The 23696-nt window shown below is 37.1% G+C and overlaps 1 protein-coding gene across 5 annotated transcripts in view; it reads right to left on the bottom strand.

Annotated features, from left to right (window-relative positions):
- The window catches only part of LOC111322518 (small G protein signaling modulator 3), a 24819-nt gene extending 1502 nt beyond the window's left edge, over nucleotides 1-23317 (bottom strand). The window contains exons 1-31 of one of the 5 annotated variants that reach the window (XM_022925625.2): nucleotides 23135-23317; nucleotides 14195-14385; nucleotides 13623-13686; nucleotides 13049-13182; nucleotides 12787-12864; nucleotides 12568-12627; nucleotides 12101-12157; nucleotides 11666-11800; nucleotides 11298-11414; nucleotides 10955-11095; nucleotides 10476-10559; nucleotides 9930-10025; nucleotides 8944-9075; nucleotides 8260-8314; nucleotides 7750-7800; nucleotides 7386-7456; nucleotides 7006-7073; nucleotides 6708-6795; nucleotides 6395-6449; nucleotides 5822-5871; nucleotides 5675-5733; nucleotides 4908-5001; nucleotides 4639-4709; nucleotides 4346-4394; nucleotides 4144-4200; nucleotides 3553-3581; nucleotides 3331-3393; nucleotides 3124-3183; nucleotides 2315-2378; nucleotides 1590-1629; nucleotides 1-633 (exon numbers count right to left, since the gene is read on the bottom strand). The exon at nucleotides 1-633 is cut by the window's left edge and continues 1502 nt beyond it. In XM_022925625.2, coding sequence (XP_022781360.2) covers nucleotides 560-633; nucleotides 1590-1629; nucleotides 2315-2378; nucleotides 3124-3183; nucleotides 3331-3393; nucleotides 3553-3581; nucleotides 4144-4200; nucleotides 4346-4394; nucleotides 4639-4709; nucleotides 4908-5001; nucleotides 5675-5733; nucleotides 5822-5871; nucleotides 6395-6449; nucleotides 6708-6795; nucleotides 7006-7073; nucleotides 7386-7456; nucleotides 7750-7800; nucleotides 8260-8314; nucleotides 8944-9075; nucleotides 9930-10025; nucleotides 10476-10559; nucleotides 10955-11095; nucleotides 11298-11414; nucleotides 11666-11800; nucleotides 12101-12157; nucleotides 12568-12627; nucleotides 12787-12864; nucleotides 13049-13182; nucleotides 13623-13686; nucleotides 14195-14385; nucleotides 23135-23210 — 2463 coding nt within the window. In that variant the 5' untranslated portion in view covers nucleotides 23211-23317 and the 3' untranslated portion in view covers nucleotides 1-559. Of the gene's footprint in view, nucleotides 634-1589; nucleotides 1630-2314; nucleotides 2379-3123; nucleotides 3184-3330; nucleotides 3394-3552; nucleotides 3582-4143; nucleotides 4201-4345; nucleotides 4395-4604; nucleotides 4710-4907; nucleotides 5002-5674; nucleotides 5734-5821; nucleotides 5872-6394; nucleotides 6450-6707; nucleotides 6796-7005; nucleotides 7074-7385; nucleotides 7457-7749; nucleotides 7801-8259; nucleotides 8315-8943; nucleotides 9076-9929; nucleotides 10026-10475; nucleotides 10560-10954; nucleotides 11096-11297; nucleotides 11415-11665; nucleotides 11801-12100; nucleotides 12158-12567; nucleotides 12628-12786; nucleotides 12865-13048; nucleotides 13183-13622; nucleotides 13687-14194; nucleotides 14386-20602; nucleotides 20970-23134 lie in introns of those variants that run through there. The other 4 variants (XM_088735545.1, XM_022925623.2, XM_022925624.2 and 1 more) reach the window with 4 other exon arrangements.
- Nucleotides 23318-23696: the final 379 nt, after the last annotated feature.

Consider the following 23696-nt stretch of genomic DNA (forward strand, 5'->3'; position numbering starts at 1 on the left):
TAGGTTCTTTTAACTTAAACAATTTTCACGACCGTGTCACAACTGACACCACCTTCCCATCAGAATTGAGCGTGGCAGTTCTTTAACTCTCAGGATCATTTCATTCATCTCTTGCCAGGAGAGCGCAATGGAAGCGAATGTAACTATCTTACATTTAAACATTAATGAGCTATCCTGTCACTTTTTGAGTACTATTTTCCCCTTTAACTACCAGAAGTGATCGTTATGCAATTTCTCCTTACAGTATAAATTCATTAACGAGTTTACCCGGTAGTGCGAATAAACAAACTTATGGGTGTTACCATGATATAACACCAAGTTCTCTGAACTGATAACACTATTTAAGCAGTTAGAAATGAGAATCGCTTATCAGATCTATGAACTTTAAGCGTTAACATGGGTAGACTACTTACAACAAAAGAAACAATTTACTATTTGCATGTGGAATTAATATCTCGACTTAATCTGTAAAATCTGAGCCAGAATCACAAAAATAATTGGAGAAACTAACTTCGCTTGAACACCTCTTCTGGCACGCAGATGTACTTGGGAAGCCCCTTCAAAGATCCCAGCTAAACAAGTGATGTTTAACCAGCATGTCTCGAACTCCATCTTTCATGGGCTGGGTTACCTGTGGGCAATCATTACATATAAATGAAATGTTTGAACCTGTGAGTGACTGGCAATGATACACTATAATGATCGTCTGGTTCAAAGTATTACTGAAAAGGGCTGCAGTCATTGACAGCGACGAACATTTTGAAAACTTGAGCGGCCAATCTTTCTCTAACCCTCACACGACCACATAACAAGATTACTTTACCTTCGTTTTGCTTTGTATTTGTTCGTCTTTTCGCACTGTTTCCCAAGTGGCTGTTATGATTTCTTCCACTCCACTTCGACAACAGACCTTTACACATAATACAGGATGGAGGTCCATCTTAAGGGCCAAATAATATAATAGCAAAGGAAAACTACTCACCTCCTGAGGATTCCCATTGCATCGACACGAAGAAAAGAAAAAGAGAAAAACACTTTGTGAGAAAACATCAACATAATCGTCAGAAATAAGGAGAAAAAACAATTGGGACGGAGATTCAGGTCGATCACATAATCACAATCTGAAAGGGTACCTCGTAAGAATTTTTGCCGACATCGAGCCATACTAAGTGGCGGAGGCTTCAAGTTTTTTTATAGTCGCCACTTAATGCATGATAAATTTCACATAGATATAACACGAAGTAACTTAACTGCATAAATCAGTCTCAAATCTCTCACTAGAACAAGCGCTTAACTTTTAAAGGAATAAAAATAGCAATCACTAAGGAAGTAAATAACACTAACATGGCTTGGAAAGCAAACTCAGCAAATACAAAAAAGAAGGTTCAAGTTAATAGGAACCAGATTAGGGAACATGAGAGCCACGACAAAAATATGGCACGGACCCGAGGCGGACTGAGTGTGGCCTTGATGAGCAAAAAGAGCATGTCTGCAAACAGATTAAGCCAATGTTCCCAAACATCATATCTAAAGGAACCATGCCAAATAGGCAGCGCTGGTTCATCGCCAATCAGGACCAAAACATCTAACCTGCAATTTCTTTTGCTGCGCGAACCCCTCTACAACCTGCTATGAAACACACAGTTTAATACACATCCCTGAAGTTCAAGGATAACAACTTTCGCAGCAACAATTTGATGAATATTACAAAAGCAATCAATCACTAAAATTCTGCAAAACCTTAACAGTTGTACTATTAGGAATTTTTACCCTGAAAGCACGACAATCCCCTTCTTGTTCTTTCGAGGGATTCCCCCCCCTCCCTGCCGAACACACACACACGCACGCACTCACAAAACTTCTCTTCCATGAAACAACAGCTCTTAAAGGTACAATGTTGACTTGTTACTCTACGAAGTTGAAAGCTCGGGTTCCGTGCATCACTTAGTTTTAATAACACTGTGTTTTAGTGAACACTGGCACGCAGACGAGGGCAAACACAAATACAATCGGGTCCCAAAGTGAAGTTAGCAGAAATAAAAGTTGTCACAATCACAAGAAAGGATCGACAGCAAACTTTGTGGCTCTAAAAATTACAGTAACTCTAGTGGTTCAGTAGAATATTAACTCGCCTAAAACAATGAGAAATGAGCGCTGGGTTAAAAGATAAATAAAAGGAAAAGCGTTGTGAACGGTGAATGAGGACTCAAAAGTAAACACGCGGCCAAGTCAAGAACGGTTTAGTTTTGTATGTTAGAGGTGGGGAAGGTGACAAACGCTCCAACAACGAACCAGAAGTAAAGAGTGTACTTACAGCTTTACGTTCGCTGGTAAGCTCCCAATCGATATTGAGATTGAATGCAAAGGATGCAAGTGTTCTGAAGAAAACAAAACAAATCTAGTTATTACCACTCAATTAACACAAGTGTGTAGACATGTTCCATTTTTTTGATCTCCTAGGAATTGAAGGACATAAATCCGATTGGAAAAAACGAGATTCCGTAACTTACATTATTACACGACTCAGGCAGTCAGAGGGCTAATAACTAAAATAAACCAATCAAAATGCTCTATTGCCGGTCAATATTCTCTCAGTATTGGACCGGGCACTGTCCCGAATGGTGCCGAATGATACCGCACTTGCGTCCCTTTGAACTTCAGTCGTATAATAAATCTCTTATTAACCACGCTTGCTCGGGACCGTACTGGAAGAATATCGGCCCTCGGTCTTTTTTGTACGGACCTCGCTACGCTCGGTCCGTACTGTCAAGACCTCGGGCCGATATTCTCCCAGTACGGCCCTCGCGCTTGGTTAATAAGATATATGTACAGACCGAGAAACCGAGGTTAGTAGGATATTTATGGCACCTCTGGGTTCAACTAGAGGAGCATGATTTTATTCAAACAAACTTTTAAATTTAGCGAGCCGTATAGTGAAATACGGCTCGCTAAATTGGTCAATCACTGTACACGACCTAACTGAGAGACGCAATAAAATCAAGTAATATACTACCTGTTGTAGACCTGTAATTCTTGAAGCCAACATACTCGATACAGATTACATGGAAGGTTAATGGGTCAAAGAGTGAGAAAAAAAAAACGCCATAATTTCTCGTTTATTACCTTAGTTCGCATTTGATTTGCACCCAGCCTGGACTCCGAAGAAATGACCAGGGATGGTACCTGGAATAAAAAGCTAAAACGTCAAAACGGTACCAAACGCTGATTGAGAAGCAGTAGCCATGTGTCTAATCTGATTTATGGCGTGACAACAATAACTGTCACGTTAAGATAACCCAAAATTATGTAACTAAGACGGATGTCACGTACCACTTTCCGACGACATCTTCACAGGCACACAGTGTCTCTAACCACAGATGAAGACATTGCTCGCTGTTTAAATAAGAAAAAAAAAATTAATTCAAGTGATGGTCTTTACAACTCTTCCAATAAATTATCAAAACAAAAAGAGCAAACTATTTCCTCGACAGCTGTTCTGCGGATGAGGAATTCAAGCAAAAGGAAATTATAATTGTTCAAAGAATTACTCACTTCAGACCATAGCAGATTAGAGATCGGAACTGCAAAAAAAAAAAAAAAAAAGAAAAAAAAGAAAGAAACAAAGGAGAAAAAACTACATGAATATGAATTCAAAAAGAAAAATACTCAGGGCCTTCTTAGTTTGTCAGGTGATGATTGTGAGACAAACCTCCGAGAAAAGCCTATTAGTTTACTATTAGTCTAATAGCTTACTAATAGCATATTAGTTTACTATTAGTCTAATAGTTTACTAATAGCATATTAGTTTACTTTAGTTTATAAAACGCTCTGTGTGAAGTCTCTACGTAGACTACGAACAACTTATTGATTGAGCGAGAGTCTACGTTCTGAACCTTGATTATTGAACCAATATCTTTTGCTTGCTTTTTTTCCCCACAATCTCGACAGTAAAAACAAAGCCAGAACTTTTTCTCTTTCTTTCTATCGAGTCGCCTGTAGCTCGAGCCCTTGGTTGTAGATCGTGATCCATGGCATTTTACTTATTTAATTTTTACCCCTTTTACCTTACTGTACCTTTATAGCCTAAAGGAAACCAAAACATTTTTATCCTAAAAAGAGAATTTCATAACGAAACTGCCTTACTTTGATGTCCATCTGTGAGTTTGCAGCATCGTGACTCATGTTTATTGACTGCACAGCCTGCATGGCAACGAAAAAGAACATGGAATTGTTCAGTGAAGACATTCTAAAGATACACGTGTATTCTCCTCACTTGATGGCGTAACATATTTCTTTTGAAAATAGTTATCATGAGATAAATAATAGAGTATCAATAAGCACTTACTCTGTAAAGAATTTCCTCAGGTGAGAGAACCTTTCCATCCTCGTCCAATCTGCCATAAGATATTCACAGAGAGAAACATGACTACTTGTTCATCGTATTCTCCCTGACGGTTTTCATCACCCGAATCAGATTTATGTGCTTCTATCAAAGATTAAAAAAAAAACCTAAAAACACCAGTGCTTGTCCATCATACAGTAAAATAGTCACTTTAGGGTGTATCTTTTCGATAAAATATTCGTAGCTTTAATTGATTACTAACACATAAAGCAGCACTTCCACCATTCTTCACTGACCTAAATGTCTTACACAACACCAGGCGAGAGTACACTGACTGGAAATCTCTGTCTACTTCACGTTGGCTGGCCTGATATAAAAATAACAATTAACTGGGAAATATAGAATTAATTCAACGAAAATTAGGGAAAACACAATGTACCATCAGAATGCAAAATAACCGCAGAGTAAAACTGCTGCAATTGACGACGTATCAAGAGGCAAAACTTCGCTTAGCAGGGAAAGGAGAGAAAGCAGAGAAAGAGAGATAAGTCGAGGTTTCACTCACCTCTTCAACAAAGAGCCATGGATGACAAGGTCCTCCAAGAATGGACGGCTTCCTCATGCCGTGCAGGAATATCGACTTCATTGCGGGACATAAGCTAATGTGTAAAGAGAAAATAAACAAACCATTTCACAAGGAAAATCGAGAGTGGAAGATGTTTCTGGAACAACAATCCTTTGCGTACCCGTCAAACATCGTCGAAAAAACCAATTAAAATGCACTGAAACTCAGTTACGCTGCTTAGTACTAATGCCCAATTTGTGTTGCTCTCAAACGAATCTTGTGAAATTCAGTATTCATTACTGTCCTCAGGGTATGTAAATAAAAAAATTCATCTCTCTTTCTCATTTACCATAACAACAATTGTAGTAAGGGGTACAACATGACCTCTTCTAGGTGCGCTCCGCTCCTCCTTAGTTACATTTTATTGACAGAACTACCTTTTATATTATTATGTAATTACTAGGAGAAGAAATTAATAAATGACAAAGATTTTAAGACGAATTCTCTCAGAAAGAACCGAGCACATACAATAAATATCACAGAGAGACTGTTCCCATTTCCAAAACAGAAAAAGAGAGAAGGTTGATGTTGCAAGAAATTCAGAAATTTTAGTTCAGGCACGTTTCGCCCGCTATTGAAATCAGTTACATGATTTTATTTCACGTACGATCACCTGATTGTGTCATATACTTGCGATTGTAATGGACGGCTAACTTGAATACATGTAGTTGGAAATAGTTTGGCGTTTCCTTTCATGACTTACTTACCCGCCTCTGACGAGATCTGTTACAGTTTCAGACACCGAATCGTCCCCGGCAGTTGAGTACTACATCGGCAAATAAAGAAAGAAAAACGTTGAAACCTTCGAGAAAGATATCAACATTTAAACCTTACCTAAAGATGAAGTCACCTACCTCTTTACTTCTTTCATCCAAAATCTCAACAAATTTCGCTGGAAACCAACCTAAATAGCAAAAGATATTAAAAGGGATCCACAAATGAACGTACAGTATTTCTTCCCCAACATTTGAAAAAACTGCGATAAATATTTGAAGGTCCTCTTAGATAAACTTGATCCATTCGCCTTTCCCTCCTTTACAGCAAATGAGCTTGCTCCATGAAATACAACAAAGTCCGTCGAGAACCAAACCTTGACCCTTTCACTCCCACGAGAGAACAGTGAGCAACTTCTCCATACAACATCGATACATTATCAACAAGACAAGTAACGAGAAGAGAGTAAACTATCAACAGGGAGATATTATTTTATTCGACAACAAATCCTCACAGCTACAATTATAAGATCTGTATGGAAGACAGAGAGGAGTATTGATATTGAGATCTTAGGGGTAAAATTGTTACGTAGACACTCTCTTACTTTCTAACTTTGCTCACACTTGTAGAAAGGAAGCTTCTCTTGAATCAATCCCTTACTATAGTTAGGATTTCACTCTGTTTACATATGATTACATGGCCATTTGCCTCACCTCTAAGACCGTTCAATTCCCCAACCCAACAGTGTTCGTCTTTCTGAGAAATTATCTGAAGTGAAGAAGAAAGACAACTATAATAGCGATCCAGTATACAGTAGGAGTTTCAATAAAAGCCGATCACCGCGACCGCTGCCCAAAGCACCTCTAATCGCCGTCCGTTGAGCCTGTGAGCACTCTTTTTTATGTCCAGAATGCTTGGAATTACGTTTCCAAGCTTTCAGATTTCAATTTTTCCTGGAGGGGTACTCCCCTACACCTTCCTAGGGGTTCAAATCATTTCTAAGAACACTGCTGCCCCACAACATACCGTAACAATGTCATTTTTCCTGAATCCCAATTCGTCGTCATCGTGTCTTTCAAAGTCCAATAAAGCTTTAGCTCTTCTGCGCCGATTCCTACAAATAAGGAGCAACAAACGTCACCACAAAATGAAAACCAACTAGCTAAGAAATGTCATCCACAAAAGATCTCACCCTCCTGGCATATATACCGTTCTTTCTACTTTTTATAATAAACGCCGGTTTACAACTCTCTCCAATCGTTTCGTGACCTTCAGCCAAATATGGTAAGACACTACATTGACTAAGTGTAATTACTAAGAATACCTGGCTACGTTGATGAACCTCTCATGGTCTCTTGCGTGACTCTCCATTGAATAGTCAACGTCCAGTCCCTAGAGGCAATCAAAGACAATCTTGGGTGAGTGGATGGAACCGAAACTGCCTGAAGTGAGGGAGGGGGGAGCTAGGGGAAACGAAAATTACCACGTCACTATTGGTATTGGTTAAGAAGTTCTCAAGTCTTCTAAACCAATCACAAAGCCACGAAAAATATAACCAATCCAATGATGGATTACATTCGACCTTCGATTGAAAACTAGAAAGATGTATCTGTCCGGTTGCATCTCAGAAACTCTTTGCACTCTACGTCAATCTTGAATTCTTCGGCCTCACACAAGAGTATTTGTAACAAAACGTCATCTCACCTTCTTTGGATCAACAGCATCGAAATGTCTGGCAATTTGGAGAATAGCTTCTCTCAAATCTGCTACTAGTTCTACAGAGACGAAATTTACCTCATCAGTAACAACAAATGGTTGCCACGTACAAAACCGAAAGTGTCTCTCAAATGAGGCACGACCAAAATACCACCATGGGCTCTCTTATCACCAAAAATATATCTGTTTGTTCTGAGAAAGGGCTACCCTTTGAAAATCCCCTGTTGAAAATTCGTTACGGCAGTTAACCAACCTTTATCAACTTATAGTTGATAACCAACCTATGGTTACAATGTATTTGATGGCTCGTATAGTCCCCTATTTCAGTTTTTTTTTTTTTAAAGTTACTTGCCTGTCTGTCTGATATTTTTAGCCTTTTGTAAGTAAACACCACCACCTCTCCCTGAAAAGAACGTGAAATGAATGCTCCAGTAAGGACACAAAGATACAAGGTTTGTTACATACAACACTTTTCAAGTGATGCTCACGAATATTCGGGGATTGTAATGGCATTTGCATGGACAATCGTGTTTTTCCTCGATTAAGGCAGTTCACGTGTCTTTATTGAGTTATCAGTGGCTGCACGTAATATTTTTCTTTTTTCTAATTCGCCGTTGAATGAATGATCTCTTTTTTAACACTGCTAATCCTGATTTCACCTTCTTGGGTTTTCAAAGCTTCCCTGATCCCCAAACAATTCGCGCGGATTTTCTAACAATTGACCAAGCGCTATTCATGGCTGTCACAGAATTCGGTTTATAAACTTTTTCGACAAATCTCATCAAAATAAACTGTAATACAAATTGTAAAGTAACCTATATCTACAGTAAGGAGCCCTTGCCTCCCTGTAGTGTAAACTCACCAAAGAGCAAGCTGAAGAAAGATCTAGGTGGAGCTATTGTTCGTTTTTGAAGCCGCTGCAAACAGAGAAAAACATTTTGTTTAAACGGCTTCGAAACGATTTCTAAGGTAAAGAGTGTTTCTGTTTTATATCTAAATTACGAGCCTTAAGCTTCACATTCGCAATGAAAATTAATGTTGCTACTCAGCAAACATGATTGTTTCCAACTTTTAAGTTGACCAGGATGCAATCCGCTCTAATACTCTTTATTAAGTCCAGCAATGTCCAATTTTGGAATTTTTGCGTTCCTTCTGAGTAATTCTTCTTCTCTTATCGATTATAATTATCCCATAAGGCCATAAAGCGTGTCCTTACCCCAAAGTTGGAAATTCCACACGAATCACTTCGAGGAGAATTACCCATACCCTAATCGAGGCACAGAAAGCTGGTTGTGCGGGTGAACATAACTGCTATATTTTTCGGATATATCAACAAGTTGAAATGGTAACTTGGCCACCGTAACGATTACAAAAGCTGACGTTTCGAGCGTTAGCCCTTCGTCGGAACGAATAGAGGAATTGTGGGTTGTGTGTGCTTTTAAAGGCAGAAAATGGAGCTACGTTATTGGTGGGAACATGGCAACGAGAAAAACACGAATAAATGAGTGGTATATATTTCTATTTACACTAAAAAAGGATCTCTTACATCTCTGGACATTTGTTTTCCAGACTCCTTATCCATCAGGACCCCAAGGTCAGCCATAAGAAAGGCCATGTGCTTCTTTCTGTGTGTCTCTAGGATGACATCTGTCAGCGAGGCAGAAGCCTTGTTTGCAGCCTGAAAATTCAACACGATGAATTACTCCGTAGTGTTACAAAAGAAAAAAAAAACTAATATCAGCAAAAATGTAGTAAGATGCGTAAAGGTACTCAGTGAGAACGCGAGTAACACGCGGGCAAGAGGGCAGACAAGTCTCTCGCGTGACTTCTCCTCCAGGCGTACCGGTTTAGATCACTTGGATCGAACGCCTGCTTAGCAGCCTAGTAATGAGGATTAAGAAAACACGGGCTTCTATTGGATAATATTGCCTGGCGGCTACCGGGCACTCAACTTGCTCGCAGTAGGGAAAGACTTTGCAAATGTGTCTTCTTTTTCTAAAGATTTGTACATTGTACAGGTGGAAGAACAATAGGACACGTAGTCCCCTACTAGGTTCATCCACCTAAACCCAACCCACCCATCCCACCCTGGGGAAGGATATCCATCATACAGTAATCTCGTGTGTGGGAAATTAACGTCTCTTACCCCTCCTGCAGGAGACGGGACCTCCATTTATTCGTCCCTATCCAAGAAGACTAGAATATCTAAACCATTTCTTGATGTTAAAGAAAGGAAGCCTATTCTTCTCAATTATTTTAGGACCTTGAGTGTTGGTCCGGCCGGGGCTCGAACCCTCAACCTCCCGCACAACAGTCCAGCGCTCTATCCATTGAGCTAACTGGGAGGCGGTTCTTTCGGCAACTGTATTGAAATCTTAGGAACCCCCTTCCCTTCTAAGGAAAAATTCCTCTATAGTTTAACCATGCATCTCCACGATCCTATAGGGGAACCTTAAGATGAAGGACCCATCCCCTGGCCCACGGATCTTGTTATTGAGTTTTACATTAGACACAGCAATCAAGTTAATGTACCTCTAACAGTTCATCAGCATCACTGACTTCACCAGGTATATCAGAGAGTGTGTTGAAGATCTGTGCTGAATTGTCCAGCTTTAAGATTACATCTTCCTATGCAAACATCATAACAACACATTGCAATTCAATGTTCAGTACACCTGGAGTATGCATGGCTGAGTGCGGTCGTTTTTTTTTTGCATCAGTTCAGATTTTAAATTACAAACTCTTATTCTCATTTACAAGGTATACTTAATCTGTATATAACCATGTATATACTGTGAATATTTTCTCTTTCTATTTCAAAAATTTTTGTTGCCTTTCAGAGAAAACACTAAATATCTACATAATAATATGACTACCGGTATATCTATGTGGCTGACAACGATGCAACACAACCCTTACATGTAACTTTGTTGTCAGAGAGATCAAATAATTTTTAAAAATTTTAATTTTTAAATTTAATTAATTTTCCTTGAGTTCCAAGAACTTCCCTTTTATCCTGCATGTGACAACCAAGCTATTTCAATGCAACTAGAACTATAGTTTGGTGGTAGTTCATACCTTCATTTTCAGCATACCAAGTGTGATTCTGAACAGTGTAACTGAGCCTTCATAGAGGAAAATATCCCAAACCCTCAAAAGGATCTGAAAATTTATTGGAAATGCAAACATTGAAGTAAATTGTACACAATAATTATGTAGCCATAGACTGTCAAAAAAAACCCTAACATTTTAATTGTTGGAAAATTTGACTGGTATCATAACCTTCATTTGCTTAATGGATGATCAGGGGTTTCATTAACGTTTTCAGCAGGAGGGCAACTGGTTTTCACAGGCGGGCAAAACTTTTTGAACTGAACTTCTTTATATGATAAACTTTCATCCACATGGTCAAACCAGGAGGCCAAAACTACCCTCACAACCAGTCAATTTGCCTGGTGCCCAGGCCCTTAATGAAACCCCTGGATGATACAGTTTACTTTAAGAAAACCCTAATGCCATTAAAGAGTAATTAATGATCAGTGGTTTCATTTGCCTACCTTGGTGTGTACAACACTAGCAAATGCTGTCAAGAACCAGTGAAGGGTAATCAATGACAATTCAATATCATGCTCCTTTAGCTGTTCATCCATTTGTGGAAGATAACTGACAATCAGCTGTCGCAGAACTCTTTGATCCGCCTGGATACATGGAAAATAATTGCATGCAAACTAAGTATGACATTTGCAGTACTTCAACCTTCATTTCTAGTCCCCTGATGCTTTTCAAGATCAGTAGCTTGACTGGAAAACCCCCACAAAACATTTGTTAAAAAAATCTCTTCAGAGCCACACTGTATTATAGCGATTAGATATTTTCAAGACCCTCTAAAAAGATTCTCACCTGTACACCAATCAAAGTGCTTGAATAATAAGATGTAGGTACAAGATCCTCCACTATTGTGCACATCAACCAAAAGGCATCTTCTTCTTCCACAAAGAGTAACAAGGATGCCACAATCTACAAAGAAAGAAATATCAACAGTTCTTTTTCAGAGACAATCACAGTACACAAAAAACATTTCAAGCTACTAAAAAATTTATTGTGAAATCAAGATATGTTGAAAGGAGCAAAAAGCTTAGGCAGTACTTCCCGTGTTCAAGTGTACAGCACTAAGTGTGGGGCAAAGGAAAATTACTTAATCTTGTGCAGTAGGAACCACATGAAGTAGAAGCAGAAAAACAGTTCAACAGCATGCATCTAAAGCTTACCATGCCCATTCCTTGACAGTAGCCAATATCAGTGTACAACCAAGCTAGAGACCTAAGGATCCTTCTGAGCCGTAGAAGTCCAGTGCTTGTTGGTGTTGAAAAACATGCATTGTTTGGCATGGTTCGCAGCAAATCCTGTATAGACACAATGTAAAGTTTATTGAGACTTGCAACAAATACAAAGTTACATTTACATCCCATGTAAGAATTAGATCCAATAATTGGTTCTCAGTTGTTTCTAATGGTCATCATACAGCATTCATAAACTCATGAGTACATGTTTACAATGGGTCATTTTAATTGTACAAAATAACAGGAGTTGAAATTACTTGTAGTGTTACAATGTACAAACATTATGCATAACAATATTGGCCTTTAGTCTTCAGAGTTCACAACTGAGGTTACAGGAACAGCCATTAATGTACACCAGCTCACCTTTTCAATTTGCTTGGCTGTCAAAGAATTTTCATCTGCACTTGCCCTTACAATTTGCTATGAGAATCCAGTAAGAAGAGCTACATTTCACATGAGATAGCAAATACTCACAAAACAAACAAACAAACTTGATAATAAACTGCAAATCGATACATGCACATGTTAAGATACTATGAGTTGTGAATTAAATTTTTTTACTTCTCAATGGATCAAGAATTGTATCGTTTTAATTAATAATAATAATAACGGTTTATTCACAGCATATCCACATAAAAGGTGTGGCTCTTCATCTGTGAAGGCCTATGATACTAATATTATTTAATATTAAAACTAAATTATAATGACTAACTAAATTGTAATAAAAACTATACATGAAAGTAAATATGTAGAATAGGTTTCATTAAGGCCCACTAGATTATAAAAGACTCATTACAAAAAAAGTAGAATGAAATTTCACAATCACTCACCTTGTAAGTAAAATCACAGCTAATTTTCTTTTGTAAAGCTCCAGATATTCTCATCCAGATCTATAATAAAGTATGGGTAAGCATTATTCAATATCATCAGTATCAGTAAAGCCCCAACTTACCCATCTTCAACTTCTGTGACTTACATGTACAGCTGAAGTTAGTACATTAATGGAAGAGTTCAACTGTATGAATTTCAATTTTTCAGTTTTTACTCACTGGAGCTCTCATGCTGTGGGGAATTCCAAGATAAACAAGCTCTCGTAACTTGTCTGAATGAGGAAAGCTTGGAGACACCTAGTAAAAATTCAAAGAGAGAAAATGTCAAGTGCAACAAAGAAAAAAATGCAAAATGAAAGCCTCCTCGTGTGTGCTAACCTCTGCATCATGAAGGCATTGGGTGGAAAGTTAAATAACCAACAAAGATGGTTGTGTAATAATCAGAATTAAATAATTCACATGAGAATTGATTTCCGTTTACCTTGTCCCAGGTCATTTCACCAACATCTTGATTCTGTGTGAACTCCAAGAAAGCTGTCCATTTAAGTCTAAGTCCCTCGTCCTCACTTGTCACAAAACTACCAGGATCAGGGTCTTTGTGTTCAAACTCTAAATCTGTTATAAAGCATTAAAAATATCAAAATGATCAACACAATGTTTCAAATACAAATATACTATTGATACCCCGGACATTAATGGTGGAGCGATATGTTGGCAGAACAGGTTTTGCAAAAACCCGTTCAATATTTATTGCTTCCATTTATCATTCTGAAAAGCTACACAATTATTGCAGTAATTAATCTAAATAAGTAAGAAATGTTTTAATCGAAACCACTTTTAGTTTCCTGAGGGCAAAACTGTACAGCAGAGGTACAGAATTTCACAGAAATTCAATGTTTCAACAAACAAATTAAGGCTCCCATCTTTTCCCAAGTTATGAAAGTACAAAATACTTGTCTCCTCCTGTTTCCTAGCTTTAAAGACCAAAGCAGTAAAAGTATGATTTGTTTTACATTTCCTTTGAATAACAAGTTCATGCCAATGACAACATTTACCTCCATTGACCATAAATCCAAATTCATCATAATGTCCAGTTGGACGACCTCCTGCATCTTCTGTCTAAAAGCAAACCAAAAAGAAAAATGATATTTTAACGATGTTACACTTCTACAGGGAAACCCTATTAATATGACCTCACAAATGGGCCGGGAAAACTCAAGGCAATGAGTAAAAAATGGGTTGATCGGATAAAAAAAGGTCCTGACAGGAATCAGATTAATTAATAAGTAAAGTAATATTCATATATACAGTAGCATGATTACAGAATCAATACCCTCACATATGTGCAGGGAGATGTAATGCTGCAGTAACTTTCAGACTTTGAATAAGTACTTCTGAGTTGAAATGTTTTTAATAAGGACTTCCTGTTCAACTGTTCATCATCACCAGTTTATTTTCCTATTGAGTAGCAAGAAGAGATCGAGCTGGATTGAGAGGGAGAGAAAGAGAGACAGTGACAGCAACACCTTCTGCAAAATGTTCATCAAGTGAACCTAACTAATTTAGCATGAAACATCAATTTATTTTTTTGTTTTAGGGGAAAGATGCAGTTGTGAGATACATGTACCTGCTGAATTCTTGATAGTAGGTCCTGTGGCCACATACTGGGTGTGAGGGCAGAGAAGGGACCACCAATGGCTGGCACAAAAGAACCTGTAACTGGAGTACCACCAGTGGCGACATGGATGGAGGAGTCATCCCAAGCAAGGGTGTTATCATGGACAGCATCATCATCTTCATCATCGCTCAGGGTGGGAGCTATGTACAAAAAAAAACAATGAATACAATGCAGTTCAGGAGTTTTTCTGGTAGCTTTAAACGTAAGAGATGCATAAGAGTTGCTCTGAAGACACAGCCCAGAGAAACTCTACATGTAGCTTCCCAAGTGCTGCATTAATCTCCATAAACCCAAAGCTGACACTTGAAACAATTTTTAGACATTTTCATCAGAGCAGTTAAATGCTTAACTGTGTTCACTCAAATCATCAGTCTACACAACTAGATTACAACACACACTCCTGCAGCTAAATGTTATTGTTCCATTACAAGGATTTCTGGAAAACAAAAATTTTATTATCTCCCCTTTTGGATAATTATTGTCTAACCATACTATACTTCAACAACTAACAAAAATTAATTTTGTACTACCCTCCTGTTGGTACATGTATGTGTGCATCTTGGTTATGTTTAACTTGATGTGTGTGAGAACAAATTCCCAAATCCTTGTAATGGTAAATTATCAAATGAATGAATAAAGTTTTTCTTGTAGTCTAAAAAATTCTAGTATTTTCCAAGCATTTATCCATTTAAAATTTTTAATTTCAGCCTTCAGTTCACAGACATATCCTCTGTAGTATTTCAATCAAAACCTACATGTAGCAGATACAAATCGAAATATTATTATTTACAATTATTACAATAGCTATGCATCTGACGATAGCACTTGTTTAATACATGACTGTACATACATACAAAATACATTTTTTAAGCAGATTTTAATACTCCCCTTGAAACTTGTAACATAGATCTCAGAGCAATGGTTCCCAACCAGCTGGGACAAAAACTAAACATACACTGACCAGCCATGGTTGAATGATGAACAACATTTTTTTCAGGCCTGCATGAAAATTCTCCTTCACATATTCATGCAACTGATAAAAATATGAATAAACCTCTCAGAAAACACAATGATTTCACCAAAACCAATTTTCCTCAACTGAGGGAAAGCAAAACCATGTCATTATTTTGATAATCAATTTGCACTTTTTATAATTCAAAATGCCAATGACAGTGCTCGAAATTAAAAAAAATCCAGGTTGTCCCTATTTCAAAAGCCGGGCAACCAAAGCCGTGAATTTGGTTGCCCTGATGAATCCTTGGTTGCTGGTAGAAGTACCCACACATTTAAGTGCACTACTCAAAAAACATCCATTTTTACACCATGTAGAGCTTGAGATGTAATCACATAGCGGTCAAGCTTGAACTAATCCCATAGTTCTTAGTGTGCGGTAATGGTTTTCGCAGAAGTCTGGGTTTAAGTTGTGGCATATTCAAAATGGCGTCTTTGATCTTGATCGCCTCCAGACAAGAAACTTTGTGTTTGTCTCTTACATTTTTGTACCTGGCAATGTTTTATAAAATTTACAGATATCCAAAACACAGGACAATGCTTAGCTGAGGCAAATTATTAATAACTTCACACTACCGGACATTGACAAACCAAAACCGTCACGTAGGTCAGGTGCTGTTTATGGTTAATTTATTTTCTATTTTTGGCTGGGTTGTCCATTGTTTTTTACCAGGACAACCAGCCTCTTAATTTTACTAAATATTGGTTGCCCAGTAAACTTTTTCGTCATCTCAGACAACTGGACAACCACTAATTTCAAGCACTGCAATGAGGCAGTACCTGATAGAGCCGCTTTGTTTACACAGAAAAAGAACATCTCTCAACAGCTGTTTGTTGTTAAACAAACTGGGCTTTTGTTCTTCAGATTTTTTACCATCATCTACAAACAATCTCCAGACACTACAATCTGAACACTGCAAAGTGACATGCAAAATTATCTAAAGCTTACAAACACTTTCTGAGTCTCAGGAGCAACTAATCTTAAATTCAAATGTCAAATGTCTGCAGAGTGGAGACATTGGAATAGATTTCCGTCACCATAGAGACGTTGTGGTTCAAATTTTATCTTTGGTTTAATTTTTTTTAAAACTGGTTTAGATTTTCAAACTGGTTTAAAATTTTTAAGCGCACAGCTCATTCTTATTCATTTGATGTTTTACATGTAAAATGTACTCTGTATAACATAAAGTTGTGTTTTTAAGGTGTCCACATTTTAGCATTAATGTTCATTTTACTGGTTGGAGTTAAGATTGAGGTTAGGGTTTAGGTTAGGGAATATATTGCAGCAGTGTATTCAAGCAAGAAAACCTTGAACTGTTTGAATAAGTCTAGCTCTTTTTTTCTTTAAAAGTACTGAAATGTTTTTGCAACACATAAATTTTATTGTCGAGTCTTAAGTAACAAGCAATACAAAAATTCCTTGCAAATTTTCCTTGCAGAATGCTTCCATTTTTTTGTACTTTTTAAATTCCTTTCCATTGTCAGTGAGAATCATTTTCGGGAAACCATATGTGTAACAGTACGTTTTCATGGCTCTTAGCACTTCATCAGCAGTTTTGTTTATAAGTGGTGAAACATAAACATATTTGGTATGACGATCTATGATATTAATCGCCCCGGTATGAGGTTCTGTGCAGTTGCATAGACAGTTTCTGAAATCCATTAGGTCAATCTCAAAAGGAGAAAGGAAATGCAGAGACTGAAGGGGTTTTTCTATCGTTTGCACACTACTAGTAATAGATCCTTGTTCAGTGTGAAAACGACATGAAGCAACAAACAGACAGATTACTTTACTGTTGACTTTGCTGTAGTTATTGTTGATCCATTTTCTGGATATCTGTCTTCCTCTGTGATTTATGCGTTTGTGTGCAAGGCTTAAAACATTATGAAGCTGTCCTTTGGGGATTACTTTCTTTTTATCTTTCATTACCAGTGAATCATTTTCATAGGACTAGTTCTTTCACTTGATTGTGTCCATCTCCCATTTGGTCATTTGTAAGTCAGTTTGTTCTCCTGAATCTGGTTCAAGGGACTTATCTGTTTGCTTTTTTAAATAATTTATGTCTTCACCTTGTCAAAAAAGCTGTCGTCGATAAACAAAGTTACTAGCGATTCATTTTTGGTTTGTTCCACTATGAAATCATGTCATTTTTGAAGAAAAATTTCTTTTGAAACGCATGAGTTCTCTGTCATTATTTCTTTCGAAGTCCAAATTTGCATCAAATGTGCATGCGTGTAAGCATACGAATGTATTTAATAATAGATTTGGCCGAGCAGAGGGGAGCCTGGGACTAATAAATTATGATAGTGTAAAAACGTATGATGCACGAGCCTTCGCAGTAGATAGCACTATTTATGCAATAGTGAAAATCAGACCTGAAAAAAATCAGGCCTGTACGGGATTTGAACAACTGACCTCTGCGATACTAGTGCAGCGCTCTACCAATTGAGCTAACAAGCCAACTGGGAGCAGGCCATTAAGTTGATTTGTAATAAACCCGTGATGATAAATCAGTTACAATGAATATATGAAGTTCATATTTTTTTAACTGCGGTATGAAATACGTATGATGCACGATCCTTCGCAGTAGATAGCACTATTTATGCAATAGCGAAAATCAGACCTGAAAAAAATCAGGCCTGTATGGGATTCGAACCACTGACCTCTGCGATACTAGTGCAGCGCTCTACCAATTGAGCTAACAAGCCAACTGGGAGCAGGCCGTTAAGTTGATTCGTAATAAACCCGTGATGATAAATCAGATACAATGAATATATGAAGTTCATATATTTTGAACTACAGTATGAAATACGTATGATGCACGATCCTTCGCAGTAGATAGCACTATTTATGCAATAGCGAAAATCAGACCTGAAAAAAGTCCGGCCTGTACGGGATTCGAACCACTGACCTCTGCGATACTAGTGCAGCGCTCTACCAATTGAGCTAACAAGCCAACTGGGAGCAGGCCATTAAGTTGATTGGTAATAAACCCGTGATTTTGAACTGCAGTATGAAATACGTATGATGCATGATCCTTCGCAGTAGATAGCACTATTTATGCAATAGCGAAAATCAGACCTGAAAAAAGTCCGGCCTGTACGGGATTCGAACCACTGACCTCTGCGATACTAGTGCAGCGCTCTACCAATTGAGCTAACAAGCCAACTGGGAGCAGGCCGTTAAGTTGATTGGTAATAAACCCGTGATGATAAATCAGATACAATGAATATATGAAGTTCATATATTTTGAACTGCGGTATTAAATACGTATGATGCATGATCTTTCGCAGTAGATAGCGCTATTTATGCAATAGCAAAAATCAGACCTGAAAAAAATCAGGCCTGTACGGGATTCGAACCACTGACCTCTGCGATACTAGTGCAGAGCTCTGCCAATTGAGCTAACAATAAAAAGCTCAATTGGTAGAGCACTGCACTAGTATCACAGAGGTCAGTGGTTCGAATCCCGTACAGGCCTGATTTTTTTCAGGTCTGATTTTTGCTATTGCATAAATAGCGCTATCTACTTCGAAGGATCATGCATCATACGTATTTAATACCGCAGTTCAAAATATATGAACTTCATATAATCATTGTAATAGTGTAAAAAGTGGCGCGATTGTCAACGAAATCCAGCGTGGCCTAATGAATCCAAGAGATGGCAACAGATTCTGAAGATGTTGGTGCATGGTTCAAGTCCAGGTGAGTTGAAATAACGATAGAGCGCCTAGTCTAAAAAAAAAAAATTAGTATTATGGAAGCAGATATGAAGAGAGTAAGGAATAATACGGTGATGAGAGATAATGGAGAAATCTCTTTCTTTATCTGACATCTACTTCTTTTTCAGAATTCCCCCCTAAAAAGCCATGCCCCATTTTTCAATCCACACCCCACAAAATGAATGCCCTTTTTCAGACAGTTGATTGAAAACTGCCTTACAAAAATTGAACTGGTTTGAAAAAATTAAACCAGAGGTAAAATCTGAACCACAACAGAGACACTAGCAGACAAAACAAAAAGCAATGTATACCCTGATCAGATACAGTAACTTTGAAACTGAAATAACTAAAACAAAAATCTTTGGAAACAAATTCCTTTCATTTGGACTTCTTTGGCACTTAAAAGAGCTAAGAGCACTGAAAAAAGAAAATAAATTGTTTCCATAAGCAGCCATGTATTGCAGGGTTGTAGTTTAGAAATTATGCTGGTGGCTGATATTTCAAGTGAGGCGCTTCAAGGGTGGTGAACAATTGTTAGTGTGTGACCTTGGAAGTGCCTGTTTTGCTTAAACTGGCAATGGCCTGCCAAAAATCCAGCAGGCAGTTGCTGCTTTTTCATCCAGCAAAATTTGCTAGCAGCTAGCACTTAGCAACAACCCTTGTAGTGGTCTTTTCTATATTTAATATCAATGAATCATTCAAACGTACATGTTTGAATGTGTCAATGTCTCAATGATATATAATTAAGAACAATCGAACAAGAAGTGCCAAGGAAAGATGAAACCATAAATTATGATACAAAAAGAACTTTCCCATAAAACACTGCTCTGATCTTTCTGTATCTCAGTAAAAGTCTTTGATCATGGTTGTGTTTGATTCCTATTTGCTGAAAAAAGAAATTAAACATGATCCAAAACATCTGAAAAGAGACATACACAATGAACATAACTGTGGCCAGCACTCAAGATTAATATTCCTAACAAAAGCATTCCAGTATGCACCTTCCGTTACCCAGGCAAACAATACCTTTAAGCATAATTTTTTTTGGGAACTCCTGTAATACTCAAACTGAAGTAAGATTTAAAACTCAGGCAATTTTGAAATGGAGCTAATTCACCAATGAAACAAATAAAATACAATAAAAAAGATTAATAAATTATGTACAAAGTACATGATATACTGGCTGGAGTTAAACCTTAAAAGGAAGTTAGTAACAATTCTTTCTATTATTACTCACTCATGAAAGTGTGACAAAATTTTCAAGCAACGCATAACCTATGCATCTTCTGATTTGACAGCATGTACATATAAAGTCAAACACTATCTTTTTAGAATATTCATTCACTTTTAAATTGAGACAAATTATATTTAATACTTCTCGTAGACCTAAGCTTTATGAGTTATCAAAATAGATAGATCAGGGATTTTTCAGTTAAGCTACCATTTGAATATTAATTATCACCAAAAACAATAGAACACTACCTCAGTCTCTGATTTATTTTCCTACTTTTGCAGAAGAAAATTTCAAAACAATTACTCATCATTAACAAGAATATGAAATAGTTACCAGTAATTCAAATAAAATTATAAAAACTTCATCCTGATTTGTATATGTCTACTTACGTTGTCTTTTAGCAAGCACTGCATTTGTATCGTAAAGCAGATCATACTTAAAACAGCATTTGTTGAATGGTTGCAATAATAGGGGTAACATGAAAAATACCAATCAACAGTAGTAGGATTTTCAGATCTTGTAGATTTGCCAATGTGAAGAAACAAGATTCAGTGAGCATTAAAAGCCACTGTAAGGCTTCATTTGAATTTGTCTGCTTAAGCCAAGGGAAAATTATTGTGAATAAATTAAAACTCACAGTATGTTAATCATAACATGATATGATGGAAGACTAGAATAAAGTCATACCCATAAGACACTTGGTGGAAAACATTTTAGGACAATTGCTACTCATCCAATTTACACTAGCATTTACAAGGATCAACAACTCAGTACACAAATGAAATGAAATGTCTGTAGGAGCCATGGAGAAAAACCCAGTCACAAGGAAAATGATATTAAGATTCTCATCCATAGCAACAGATGTATCCTTCAGCATTGCAACTTACATAAGTATAAAAAGTAAACACAAATTTACTTTGAAATAAGATCCTAAGGGTATAAAACAAAACAATAAATTCTGTAATACATGTATATAAAATTAAACCCAGTTCCAGCGCTACTTAATGTAAAAATTATCAATTGAGATAAATTTTGGTGATTCCCTCAAGAACTAATAAATTTAGTAATTGTTAACACCAGAATTGAATTAAAACACCTCATTTTATCTGCTCTTGACCTGCAATGATGATAATCTCTGACCAAAGAGTTTTAAGAAGTTCTAAGTGCTCAAAGTTGTTTTTTACATCTGTACACCTGATTTTTCTTAACTTTTCCATCACGAAAAATATTGAATATATAGAGCTTGAGATTGAGAGTCATATTATAAGGAATTTGCCTTACTTTTTTGTTTCAGTTGGTCTGAAAGAATTAGCATGCAGTAGAAAATAAAATGCACATCACCATGATGGTCGAGATCATATATTCAAAGCAGGAAATGTTTGTTTTCATCATTACGTTTATGTCATGTTATTTGTAGAGCAGCAAACAAAGAACTGTACAAAACACAGTACTGCAGTCAAAGCCAAAACACAGGAGAAAACCAGGTTAATCAATAATAACATGGAAGAGAATGAATTATAGAGTGGCTAAGTAGCAGTCAATTGTAACTTTAACACTTTAATCCATGAGAGTGTTGATGAGCATCTGATTTCTCCCAACAGTATCACCTCTGAAGAAGATCTTGATTGTTAGACAAATTCTCCTAATAATTACCACAGCAAATGTATAGGTAATAGTAAAGGGAACTTGCATACTGATCCTGAGATATAATAAGTTGAGAGATCTCCCAACAAATTAAAGTATAAGGGCCTTGTGTATCTTATGACATAGTAAGACAAAATTTGTAGAGAGACAAACTAGGAATGCTTTGACTAACATTTTTGAACATGTAATACACTTTACTTTACAATAACAAATATTTTAATAAAAGAGAAACATTCCAAATAATTTTTATCAGCTGTACTGCAGCTGCATGTGTAAACCGCATCAGCCCTTGGTGGGTGTAGCTTCCACTTAATCTACATTCTTATTGGCAAAATTATCAAGGCACTGGTATCAGCTCCATTGACAATTTACAAACGATCACAGCAAAATTTATACATTATCAAACCCAAAGAAATCTAGTATACCCATTCAGCAGTTAAACTTATAGCAAAATTCTAAAAAGATACCGCAAGAAAGGCAATATCAAGTCACAATATTTTGGGCAGTCAAGTGCAATGCTTAAGAATGTGTGATATTACATTTACATTGGCAATTAGAAGTTACTAGAGAAGCAGAATAGTTCTTTTTAAACATTTGCGACTTTTCAACAAATAATTATATGGTTAACTAAGTTAACTGGTATCTACTGATTCTGAAAGTTGGATAATTGTGCTGAGAATGTGTGTAGAGGTTTTTTTTAGCAAAATTGAACAATATTTTTCCTTTAATGATTCGATTGGTGAGTGAAATATCAGATTGCTTCCTTCATGTACAAAAGCTCTCAATCAGTAATGGAACATTCAGTTAATAGAGTTCTAATTTAATAAGGGATAAATATCGGTGCTGTTGTACGTGCATGTATGTCCTTCCTTGTTGTGAAAGTCAAATTAGTTGAACAACAGAACAATCTAACTTTGAGGAAAACCACTATTGGCAAAGTACAATGTACTCTAGTACAACAGAACAATTACGGACGGCGCGTTTGGCGACAGTGAATGTCCGGTTAAATCTTTGTGAGTTGTCAAACGAGTGTCAATAAGGATGAAAGTCCCCTGTGCACTCTAATATTCTAAGTCCTTTGCTGTGTTTTTCATAATATCATTAATCCAATAAGCCTCGTAAAATTCATACTTCACGCCTGGAAAGATCTTCTGATCTTCACCAAGCTCAGTCATTATTTATTTATCGCTCCATATGATCGAGTGAACAAAGGTATCGCTGGGAATTTGAAGGAAGCTACGACCGTTACCGAATACAAACAAGTCTTGCCCACCTACCTTTTATACTGTACATGCTGTATCCCTCGGTCGATTTTCTATCGCTGCCACTAAAAACTTGCCTGGCCAACTCCATATTTCAAGTAAAACCGCGAAAAAAGACAGCGTTGTGACAACTCACACACGACCAAAATACTACCATGTTCAAAATGGCGGCGCGTAAATGGAACACTTCCGTGACGTCAGTATATTCAGCCAATCAGCTTTGTCGCAAGGTAAACAAATTCATCCCGCTGTTTATGTGGCTTTTGTCTGTGCTAAGTTCTAAAGCGACGCATACGCAAGCTTAATTAGGAAAAATTCCGAATCAAAAAATCGATCAATAAATTATCCAGTTAAAACAATATTTCATATATATGAGAAACGTTGAAAATCTATCCAAGACGATTGAAAATTTATTTTCAAAAGATTTGATCTAATTAAGAGATATCTAACGCCAAAAAAGGGGAAATTTCTAAACGCCAGGTGCGATATGATCTCCTCTACGATCTTTGTCACGCCACACTTCCTAAACAAGCATTGATAAAACATCTCATCTTAGATCCAAGTTTCGTTTTTTGAG

The sequence above is a fragment of the Stylophora pistillata genome, chromosome 10 (assembly GCF_964205215.1).
Source record: "Stylophora pistillata chromosome 10, jaStyPist1.2, whole genome shotgun sequence".
Taxonomy (NCBI): Eukaryota; Metazoa; Cnidaria; class Anthozoa; order Scleractinia; family Pocilloporidae; genus Stylophora; species Stylophora pistillata.